Raw genomic sequence first — 12678 nt, forward strand, 5'->3', positions numbered from 1 at the left:
AATGGTACAAAAATACAAAAGACAAACCTTTGTGTTGGACTCCGATTTATCAGACAGTATTTTAACTGCGACAGAGAGCATATTCGAAGTGTCACCTCCGACACCATCTGAAGCAGCTCTACTGAGGCCATCTTCTTCAGAGGAATAAATAGTTGGTTCCAACCAATGCGGGCGGGTTGAACTGGGCAGTCGTGTTTCTGTGGGGAGACTCACTCCATCCACTATGCCTACATCCACAACGAGATGACGACATAACAAAATGATCATCTGAAATTAGTTCAGACTTCCACAACTCAAAACAAAACTCTATATACTTCCATTGACTATAATGACCAAGAACCAGCTTGACATTAATAATCTGTATGTCTCTGCTAATGGTATGAATGACGGTACTCAAGAAAAAAATTAAGATAGGAAATGCTAGGAAAATTAAATTTAAACAGAAAAATCTGATAAACATTAAGACTGTCCAAGTACTGTTTTCTACACTTAGAGGAAAAAAAAAAAAAAAAAAGAATGTTGCAAATATCTTCTATTCACAAGGTAACAGGGAATGTGCTCACAGGATGGTAAATTCTATATCTGTTACCACAAGGAGATACTGTTTAAGAGAGTAACGACCATAAAGTCTTATCAACTCATCAGTGGATAATAAGATACGGTATATCCATAAAATGGAGTGTTATTCAGCAATGAAAAAGGATAAAACACCATCACACCTGGATGAGGCTTGGAAACATCATGACAAATGAAAGAAGCCATTCACAAAAGACCACATACTGAATGATTCCATAAACATACAGAATACATAAATCCACAAAGTAGATCAGAGGTTATTTAGTGCTGGGCAGGGTGAAGGCTATGGGAGGGGTACGGCTAAGGGGTACCCAGTTTCTTTTAGGGGTGATGAAAACATTCTAAAGTTGACTGTGATGATGGTGGCAACAATTCTGTGAAATAGTAAAAGCCAATGAAATGTAGAGTTTAAATGGGTGAAATGGATAGTACATGAATTGTATCTCAATAAAGTTGTTGCCCCCAAAATCAAAGTCAACTCCTAGTGTACAATAAGCATCACTTTGCCAATGGAATCAGAACACCCCACAGAAAATAATTTCTATTATCAGAGTTCCGTTCTCAATAGATTTTGTGAAATAAAATTTAAACCGGTCTAAACAGAAGCGAACGACACACACATGAAACGTGTCCTACCTTTGTGGTATAGACTGAAACTGCTAGAATGAAGGCAGATGTAGTGCTTGTCATCAAAACCTTCGTATTTTGTCACACAAAACAAGGAACCACTATTGAACTCTAACCAGAATTCACCATGCTTGTTCTCCAACAGATCTCCATTATCTTGCTAAAAAAAAAAAAAAAAAAAAAAAAAAAAAAGATCAGAAAAACACAGAAGTCATTATTTACTTGCAGAAAAGGAAGAATGACCCTTGGGTTGCTCCTTCCTGATTCAGCTTCGAAGTTCCTCCCATGTGGTGGCAAACTGGTCTCATTCTGGAACCACCCACCACAGTGGTATTAAAAACTGAATAATTAGGGGCGCCTGGGTGGCTCAGTCGGCTGCACATCCGACTTCAGCTCAGGTCACGATCTCACGGTCCGTGAGTTCGAGCCCCGCATCGGGTTCTGAGCTGATGGCTCAGAGCCTGGAGCCTGCTTCCGATTCTGCGTCTCCCTCGCTCTCTGCCCCTCCCCCGTTCATGCTCTGTCTCTGTCTCAAAAATAAATAAACGTTAAAAAAGAAATTAAAAAAAAAAAACTGAATAATTAAATGCTGGTGGGGCCTCTTCTGCCAAATGAATCCCTGTCCTTCATCCGCCTTTGTAACAGATAAAATTTCTAGCGATCACTGCAGGAGCAGAACCAGCATTTTTGCCAAAAGGACCATGTAACACTTGTCTTCTGATCTGCAGTGACAGCTCGTTCCCCAAAGCTGCGGTCACCAAGTCACCGTGGAAGCGAGAGCCTCACGACACTGATCTTCCCCAGGCCCGAGGCAACCTCCCACTCCCTCGATGACTGCATGTACGGATCGGGGGAGATGTGAAATAAGATACACTTGAAACACTTTGCATTTGCAAATCCTCACCTTTACTTCTGTGAACACTGCCATTAATCCATGATTAACACTCAGAAGAACTGAGAGAAAACTTTGTGAGTTCTTGTTCTGAGAGTCTAGTTTTTTTTTTCCTACGGGAACGATAGTTGGGATCAAGGGTAGAGAAATACTGCAACGTCTCCTCCTCGGATCCACTTTCCTCATCTGCGAGAAACAAATGTCATAATTCTACGGTTCTGACAGTTATTAAAATAAAACAGTAACTGGAACATTATCGCAATTCTTATCTTACAACCAGTTTTGTTCTTTTGTTTTTTTTTACCAAGAATCTGGCCTCACAATAAGAACGTACTTACTATATTGCTCTCTTTCCCAATGACCTTAAGACAACGTGTATGGTGTCACTATAAAGGCAACACGTTTCATTGATAATATTCCCAATATATAGATGAAAGTGGGGAAATACTGTAAGTTACTAAAAGATATTATAAAATACATTACGAGTAGAAAACAGCCAAGAAATATTTTCATGCCAATTGAGAAAGGGTTGCTAATTTACTGGTAAACCAGGCATTTTAATTCCAAACAAATTTAAAATACATTACCATAGTGAACTGTAGATTTAAATTGACTACAACTATCTTTGTTGAAGGTATTAATCAGTTGACTGGCTACGGAAAGACCAATACCATATGAAATATTCTCAAATGTCTCCACTGGCGAAGGGGCAGTTGGTTCCCAGAGCAGCAAGTCGTTAAAGATCCTATTATAGACAGAAGTTGAGAAATAAGGACGTCACTCGTAGTTCCACTGAAGGTACACGACAGAACATGCCTTTAAGAAGTCACGTGAATAATAATTTTTCTAAATGGTGACACAGAAATTAGACCCTACCAAAAAAAAAAGTTCTGTTTTTTGTTTTTTGCTTTTTTTAAACATCCATTACGTTCTTCCAAAGGAAAAAGCACTGGTATGGCGCTAGTGGGGGGCCGTGAGAAAGGAATCCGTACGATGAGATAACCTCATCAGCTATCTGCCTAGTTTTACCTGTGTGGTGTGCATACATCTAAGTGCACTTTAAAGGAGGCAGTTAATTTAAGAACCCATGAGGAACAAGGGAAAACTGCTCCCACAGGAGAGCACTCTGCAAGCTGCAACACAGCACGCTCTGTCTCGTGTGATGCCCCCCCATCCCACGGGGCAGCCGAGGAAGAACCACCACCCTCACTTCACGCTCGGAGAAGCTGCCTCCCACAGGCCACACAGCTGATCTGCGGGGGAACTGGGGCCACAGCCCACATCTCGTCCAGCTCTCTCCTCCAGCGCTCACCGTCCCTAGGTAAGTGCGTTCCCTCCCACAGAAAGAGCAGCTTCACTGGGGAGTGTGCAGGAGACCAAGAGTGCAAGCGAAACATGAGACCCTCTCACGAGCTGCGCAGCCAAGTCAAGACCGGTGACTAACGGGTTGATACGTGTCAAGCCAGGCGACCAACACATCCTACTTTTTCAAAGAAATCTGTCCCTACTCTGATGCCCTTCTGTTCCTCCCCCCACCCTCATCACCCATGCTCTACATTTCCACGAAAACTCAGACTTTCCAACATCCTCTCTGAAGCCTTCTGATCGATTTGGACCCCCGGCAAATCCTTCACAGATGTAACTCAATCATGGCGCCTCCAACACTCTATTCTCTTGCTTCCCCTTCCTAGACCGCAGCCTCTCAGAGAGAGGGATGTGGGTCTTGGGCACCCTTCTATGTGCCTCACACAGTGACTGTCACGTAACAGGCACCAAGGGCTTGATGACTCACACGGAAGGACTGCCAAAAGCACAGACTCATCGTAAAGCCTAGTGTGAATACCAGTTAAGGTGCCAAGCCACGATGGAGCCCTGGCCCTTCCTGGGAGGAACCACTTGTCTAGGAATTTTCTGGGCCAATTCCTGAGCTTCTGCAGCCCTAGAAAGTATACACCAGGATGGAGTATGGAGTACTGTGACCCTCAGGAGACTGAAATCCCCACCCTGAAAGCTCTCCATCTGGGAAGCGTCATAGGTGAAGAATACCAGTGACACAGGCCAGAAATAGGTCTCATCCCAGACACAATGACAGCTGTGCCCCAAAACTGTGTGGTACTCATTGGCTTGCTGGCTTCTCTTGGGTATATTACTTATAGGACAAAGATACGAAAGAGTCTAAACCCTGACCTTACTTTGAACTCCTATGTAAATAAATAACAAAGATATAAAAGGGAAAAAAAACAAAACAAAATGAAGAATCTTCTCGGGAAATAACTCTTCTCTTACTTATTTCCCCACAACTATTCTCTTATCTTCATAGGTTAAAGAGAAACCATCACTTTATCTAAAACCTGGAGTTCCTGGGAGGTGACCTGTAAAGATAAGTTTCATATGACTTTACATTTTCCTTAATTTACATGTTGGTCTAAACACAGTCTTGGTACCATTAATACTGCAAAACACGGATGATGTTTCTAATACCAAGAAAGAAGATGCCTAAGATATTTAAGGACATATCACCATGGTCCTGTGGCTGTGAGCTTAAAATATAAGATGCTCAATAAATATCTGGTCTAAAAAGCTAGTGAAAATTCTTTTTTTTACATTCTATTCTAAAGGACTTTTGAAATAGAAAAAACGGTCCTGTACCTGAGACTATGTGTCTAAACAGGGCCAGATGACCCAGGCACTGAGGGAATAAACCAAGATCTTAAATGTGTGAAGTTAAGGCAAAGTTGGTTATAACTCCTGGTCAGAGTTATGTTTTTAGATGTACAAAAATTAAAAAGAATAAAAGTTATACTATATAATATATAATAATACACATTATATAATACATTAGTTGTATTATATAATATATACGTATTTTATGTTATATATTATAGAATACATAACACTATAATACAGAACATATAATTATATAATTAAAAGGGCAATATTGAAACATTTAGCAAAACTCAAATGGGGTCTGAGGACTAGGTAGCGCCAAGTATCAATTTGCTCACTTTGATGGCTGAGTTACAATTATGTAGAAGAATGTCCTTGTTTGTGGGCAGTACACACCCAAGTGCTCAGAGAGCCTCAGGCCAGCAGCTCAGTCTCAAAGGATTCAGGAGAAAAAAAAAAAAGCTCTTTGTGCCATTTTCTGTTAAGCTGGAGAATATTCGAAAACTTTGATATTAACTTCAAAATAAAAATATACATATTCACAGCCAAATAAGGAGCAAAGAATTCACAGCCCGGAGAGCTTCGATATGTGACTTATAAGATCCACAAGGTAATGGAACACTTCAGCATTTACATAACTGTAGGCATCTGACAGCAGAAGTGGGCAGAGTGAGGCACGACAGAAATGCTCTTCGGCAACCCCCCATGTAACCCCATGTAACCCATCCTCAGATACTCTCTAGCACCCCGATGGGAGCAGTCACCTGCCCCACGTGCCATGCTGACTGATGTCCCCCATATGCTGACTGCTGGCTCCTTGGGACTGCTCTCCAGCACACCGGAGAATGCTGCTCCCACCAGGCGAGCTCGACGTTCTGTGTATTCACCAAGTGTCACTGTGTCTGGCCTCAAATGTGCTCATCCCAGCTGTATTTATTGCTGTAAGTAGATTTTAATAAAATATTGTGCTAGCAGATGACTTTTAAGCATATAGACTGAAAAAATCTTAAAATCCAAGGATTTTGCACTCAGATTACTTTGAAACTGTTCACAAATTAAAAACTGCAGACAAAACTTTTTGGGTTATACTTATGTAAATCCTCCAACCAAGGACTCATGTTAAAAAAAAAACAAAAAACAAAAAACCTGGTCTTGTATTTAAAATGTGGTAAATGAACAGATTTATAAATTGAATTTAAGATGCATATTTCTGTTCTGATCTCCCAATTAAACCAACAGCCACCTGCTTGAGCAAATGCAGAAAGTGTAAGAAATGGACTAAGCCCTCTGACCTCTGGACTGGACTTTGAACTAATCTTTCATTTTTCTGTCTCAGCCTTACACATCCGTGAGCTCTTAGTTATTTCGCAACTATAAAAGAATGGTTGAGAGATCAGTGGTTTCCAAACCTTAGATCATGTGTAAACCCCTAACAGCTAAAAAAAAAAAACCAAAAAACAAAAAACAAAAAAAACTGTAAAAGCCTTCTGATGTGTCTATAAATTATATGCTTCAATTTATACATTATGAATATTATAAAGCAAATATATAAATTTTATAAGACTTTTTAAAAAGTTAAACAGAAGAACATTCTCTTCCTGCATCTCAATGGACTGTCCTATGAATCTATCTCATCATCAAGACAACTGAACTTGGTGGATCTTTCTTGAACTTAAATTTTCTAGGATCAACAGTCTTGGTCACGGGTAGGCAATAAGGAGATCCAGAGCTTATTAGTTACAGTTAAGGAATAAAGGGCCAGGGATATCGGATAGCAAGTAAATGTGTAGCAGAAACAAAGGTGGCGCTTCTGAAAATAAAATAATAAAATAAAATAGTAAAAATGAGAATAGCATGTTTACATATGGGAAGCTAGTGATGACAGACACTAAGAACATCTTTTTCTAGACCATCTTTCAGGTATGCTATAGAAGAGATTCCTTCAGTGTATAGGAACGAGGACAGTGACAAGAGGACTACTGAGTGCTTACTATATGCTAGGCAGTATTCTCAGAACTTTCCAAGTACTGTATCATCTAATCCTCTAAACAACGCTTTGAGACAGGTATAGGTATCACCCACTTTTTTTTTTTTTTTTTTTTAATAGATGAGGAAACTGAGCTTGGGGAGGCCAGGTAAGCTAGGAAGGTCTTCAGAGGCTAGGATATTTCAACTCTGGAATCCCATTACTTCAACATACTTGCTTGGAATGTATATTTAAGGATATTTATAATTAATTTAAACTGTTACATGCAAACTGACAAGTTTGAATTGTGGAATTCTAACAAGATGCTTTTTTAAACTCTGAAAAAAGATGCTCCTTACACAAAGATTCTAGGATTCTGACTCCACCCTAGCACCTGCTGGCCCTCCATCCAGGACCTCCCAACTCTTTTCATGTCACTGCACACACAGAAGACCTATTTTCTCAGTACCCTGTGGTAAGGTGACAGAGAGCAGCCAGCTAACTACGGTGGAGGAAATAAACATTTCACACACAAGTAACCGAGTTACCAGGCACACCGGTTAGGAAACTCTGCTATGACAACAGCCCACTGTAACGTTAAGTTTCATAATCAACAGCACACAAGGTACCCAGAGACGGTAGATAATATTAAAGGAAAGAAAAGGGGGAAGTGGGGAAACAGGGAGGCAGTGAGGCAGAAACGTCCAATCCCAAAGACTCAACTGAATGCGTTTAAACTCACCTATTATACAGCTTCTCGTAAAAACTTTTATTAGGCAGTGTTATATGAGTGCTGGGTAATGTAAGTTCCAGCACATAGTGAGAATTGCTGATTGCCTTATCCTGAAACTCTGTCATTTCCACAGGGTCTCCTGGCATCACCATCTAAAATAGAATAGTTGGGTGCAAAAAAAGCATCAAATGACCATTTCGTATTTAGAATTAAGAGTAGCATCTTCTCACCCTATCCATAGGACTTGGTATGTGAGCAAGTAAACAAACACGTAATCACTTTTAACCAAGAAAGAAATAGGTATTATTCAGTCTTGGAGTTAAAAACCTAGTAAACGTAGTATACAAAGTACTTTTTAAAAATAATGAAAATGATTGGTACGTGATGGAGGATAATCCCTTCATTGCCTGCTCACTTTTATTTTACCTGCTCATTTTCAAACATGACTCTGCGAGAAGAAAAGGGAGATGGGGCTGGTCTTCGCAGATCACAAACATCCTTTAGGGAATGGGCACCTCCTTCCTCTTCTTCCTGATAGCGGCCATCACTCTCTTCTTCCTCGGCTGCTATCCTCTCCAAAATGGAATGCATGGCTGGCGGATTTATTTTCAGTACAATTCTGACAGCAAAGACAATTTAAAAACTCAAGGTCTCGGTGGAAACGGCAAAGCTTTAACTTTTCTGCACACTGACACAAAAACCACTGACAATAGGATTCAGCTTCTCTACGAAGTCTAGTTATTGACACGTAACCACTTCGGAGTGTGTTGTAACTTCGAAGTACAGAAGTAAATAAAACAGGGGAATTACCATTTTATACTTGGCTAACAGAAAAATCTGATCTTTTGAGGACATAAGGTGATCTGTAAATTTCACTAAGAGTCAACGAATTTTACCTAAGAAGTCTATTTAGTATCACGAAACCAAATGCTTCTGGGGTTCTGCTATCATGGAACACTTGCTTACCTAAGAGACCTTACGTTCTAGAAACTGTTCAAATGGAAAAGGAGATGATAAGGGAATAACCTAGAACTGCAACGATGAAGTAATTCTTTCCTTCAGGAATTTCAATCATGAAAGGCTTGCAGGGTCGCTGTTGTATGCAAGCTACAAACCTGGAATAAAGGAGCTGATGCCCTCAGCCCCTCCCTTCCTCCTCCCTGCTCATCACTAGTAAAGGATCTGCAGTCCGCCCTTCGACACCGCTGTGAGGAGGCCTGATGCCCTCAAGCAAAACAGCTGTCCTGCATCTATAATGGGTTTTCCCCTAAGTAGGTGGTGCCGGTTGGCTCTAGTGACGAACAGTGACCAACGTTTCCTAATTTTGATATTCTAATAGAAAATGTGCTTCCAAATTAACTGAAGTAGATCCATTTCTTATGCTGGAAACTCATACAGTAAACTGCTCATTACCAGGCACGAACTGATCACGCCTAAGAGCCTGCAAGGCCCGATATACTGGGAGCAGGTAAAAATGGCGCTAAAGAAAAGACCGCTTTAATTCTCAGGTTTCAAATACTCAGTTTTCAATATAATAAAAAGTCATCATTTCAAGTAAATGACATCCTTTCAAACATATCAAAGCCCACTATCAGGCCATTAAGTTAAATAATAATCTTGTCCTAATATCTACTGAGTAACAAGTGTGTTAAGGAATAATCAGTAGCCTATAATAAATATAATTATTTTATTAATTCTAAGAAATCCTGAAGTAATTTTTGACATCCACCTGTACACTAGAATCACCTGATGTAATTTTGGACTATCCTGATACCCACGCTCCATCCCAAAATCTCAGGGTGGAGTCCATGAATCAGTATCTTGTAAAAGCTCCCCAGATTTGTAAAACACTGTCACGGACTTTTTTTGAAAAAAAGAGACCACGGACTAGAAGATTCATCTGACGACTAACCAAATGATGCCACATGACTCTTTGCCTGTAGCCCCGAATGATTTTTAAAACAGTTAAGGATTCTTCTGTCCCTCTACTTAAACTGGGTAACTTGAGACCAGGGAATACACTTTAAACTTCATCTCTCACAATAAAGACAGACACCTTTCATCATAGAGTAATACACTCGATATGGATTTTTATTTTTTTTATTATTTTTTTTAACATTTATTTGTTTTTGAGACAGAGACAGAGCATGAACAGGGGAGGGGCAGAGAGAGAGGGAGACACAATCTGAAACAGGCTCCAGGCTCTAAGCTGTCAGCACAGAGCCTGACGCGGGGCTCGAACTCACGGACCGTGAGATCATGACCTGAGCCGAAGTCGGACGCTTAACTGACCGAGCCACCCAGGTGCCCCTCAGTATGGATTTTTAAATTGATTTTGTCCATCTTCCTCTGAGTTCTCGCATTAAGGGAGACTTTTTTTTTTTTTTCCAACGTTTATTTATTTTTGGGACAGAGAGAGACAGAGCATGAACAGGGGAGGGGCAGAGAGAGAGGGAGACACAGCATCGGAAACAGGCTCCAGGCTCTGAGCCATCAGCCCAGAGCCTGACGCGGGGCTCGAACTCACAGACGGAGAGATCGTGACCTGGCTGAAGTCGGACGCTTAACCGACTGCGCCACCCAGGCGCCCCTAGGGAGAGTATTTTTAAATTCATAGCCAAAATGTCAATTAAAAGTGCTACAGCAATTTATTCTAGAAACAATAGTCTCACTAAATGTCTATCATATACATCTGGTACTCACCGTGGCCAGTCAAAGTCATCTGATGATGCTGTATCTCCATCTACCCCACTAGACACATGGAAAAACTTAACAGATGATTCTCCTTTATCTTCCTGGAATGACCCTAATAAAACAAGACTGATTCAATAAAATGCATTTCTTTTCAAGTGCTAAGAGTAAAAGTAGTTTCCTCCTTACATAAGCAAAGGTCCTCTGGATGAGGGACACAGTGCAACATTAAGTTGTACAGCACTTATTCTTTTGTCCCTGTTTCATGGGTACATGTGGGGAGACAGGATGAGCAGATGAACTAAAGATGATGTTTTCTGCCCAAACTCAAATTCTTAAGGCACCAAGTTTAATGTGTAAAGTACATAATCATGACAGTAAATACAGCAGGTGCCACTTAGTGTCACTCAATGATTATTCTACACAAAAGTTTATGCAGCTCATCTAGGAACACAGGGATAATAACTATATTTCTTAAACGCTTTGTACCAAGCATTGTAAGAATTCCCTCCGTTCACAATAACCAATGCGTGATTTTTCAGTCCATTTTACAAAGAATGACTTTCCTCCAGAATACTGAGTTTCCTACCACTGTCGATTAGATCAGATAATGCCTAAAGGCCCTTTAATGAAGTCATAATCAGCAAATCAACTGTAAATATCTGTAAAGATGTGTAAAACTCAGAACAAGGGAAAAGAAACTTTACAACATTCCCCTGTAGAAAAGTACTTTAACGAAGTGAATAATCATGCTTAGTAACTAAAACAAAAAAATAATTGTATCCCATATTGGTATACAACACTGGAAAAAAGCCATTCCTCTTGTTTTCTAACGGTGTCTAATGTTACTAATATTGCGGACTGTCAGACTTTTTCATGTTTGTTTCAGTAGCGGTTATTTCTGGTCTGGCTCTTACAGGCACGTTCAATCTTACCAACTAGTTCTCTAAAGGTAAGTTCCAATTTAATCTGTTCTGGGGTTGATCCTCCTATAAATTCAGTCTTAAATTCTAGATCTGTGAATGCTAAATGAAGGATCTCCTTCTGAAGCGACTTCTTGAACCACGGTCCTCTTTCCTGATCTGACCGAAGATCGGGTATTGGGAAGCGGACAGAAAGGTTTAATGCCGGTGTGGCAACCTGGACTGATATCCGACAATTTGCAGGACTATGTGAATCATCCAGAAATACTTCGGTGAAAGCCTTGTGCTAAAACACAAAATATCAAAAATACACCAAAATGTCAAATTAAGTAAATAAGCACAAACGATGTTAGTATTCAACAATATGTATCATCACTACTTCCTCATTCAGTATAAAGCATTAAAATAAAATTCAAATTAACTACTACCATGTTAATTTAGAGTAATGGAATTTTATAATGTAACAGCTATTGACAAAATTCCAAATTACTGGCAAAAGTTAAATCCTCATATCAAATCAGTCAAAATAAAAACTGAACCAAAGACACAGGTGCTATAGATGCATACATGTATTAGTACAGACTAAAAAAGGACAGTGTGTAAAGTAGGTTATCAATAAGTCCAATACAGTTAAAAATCAACTTAACTTCCAATACGAAGAAATCTGTCTACCACTATGCTACTTCAAAGGCTCAATGTGAAATTAGATACATTGAGCCAAATGCAAAGGCCCATCCATCCCTGACTCAATTCTGTATTTCCAGGCCGAAGCCCAGAGCCTGGCACAGTGTAAGTTCTAAATATTCACCAGATGACTCACTCTGAGCTCCCATCCAACCCAAGTGTATAAGCCCATCAAATGGCTCTTAGAAACCAAGACATGTATGCACCCTTTACTCAAAATCATGTTACAACAAAAGTATCAAAGAACATGCCCTTCAGATAAAAGTCTGGTTTTTTTTGTTTTTTGGTTTTTTTTTTCCTAAAATGCATTGAAGCTTATAAAGCTTTAGTCCAGGGGTGCCTGGGTGGCTCAGTCAGTTGAGCATCCAACTTTGGCTCAGGTCATGACCTTGTGGTTTTTGAGTTCAAGTCCCACATCGGGCTCTGTGCTGACAGCCCAGAGCCTGGATCCCACTTCGGATTCTGTGTCTCCCTCTCTCTCTGTTCCTCCCCCACTTGCATTTCTGTCTCACTGTCTCTCAAAAATAAAGAATAAAAAAAAAAAAAAAAAGCTTTAGTCCAGACTACACTGCAGGTGAGAACACTCCCCCTACTTCTAGTCTAATCTCCCAGATTAGAAAGTCCCCTTCTTACCCTAGACTTGGATTTTTAATTTTTTTTTAATGTTTATTTATTTTTGAGACAGAGAGAGACAGAGCATGAATGGGGGAGGGGCAGAGAGAGAGGGAGACACAACTGGAAGCAGGCTCCAGGCTCTGAGCCATCAGCCCAGAGCCTGATGCAGGGCTCGAACTCACGAACCGTGAGATTGTGACCTGAGCCGAAGTCGGACGCTCAACCGACTGAGCCACCCAGGCGCCCCTCGACTTGGATTTTTAACACACCTATCCTTTCTCTCCCCTATTGGACTTTGTAATAC

The 12678-nt window shown here is 40.3% G+C and overlaps 1 protein-coding gene across 1 annotated transcript in view; it reads right to left on the bottom strand.

Annotated features, from left to right (window-relative positions):
• Positions 1-12678, bottom strand: part of ATG2B (autophagy related 2B) — a 76379-nt gene that overhangs the window by 31754 nt on the left and 31947 nt on the right. The window contains 9 exon segments of the mRNA XM_043556964.1: positions 28-227; positions 1213-1363; positions 2108-2206; positions 2208-2281; positions 2683-2840; positions 7471-7613; positions 7888-8080; positions 10165-10267; positions 11088-11361. Coding sequence (XP_043412899.1) covers positions 28-227; positions 1213-1363; positions 2108-2206; positions 2208-2281; positions 2683-2840; positions 7471-7613; positions 7888-8080; positions 10165-10267; positions 11088-11361 — 1395 coding nt within the window.

This window comes from Prionailurus bengalensis, chromosome B3, assembly GCF_016509475.1.
Source record: "Prionailurus bengalensis isolate Pbe53 chromosome B3, Fcat_Pben_1.1_paternal_pri, whole genome shotgun sequence".
Classification (NCBI taxonomy): domain Eukaryota; kingdom Metazoa; phylum Chordata; class Mammalia; order Carnivora; family Felidae; genus Prionailurus; species Prionailurus bengalensis.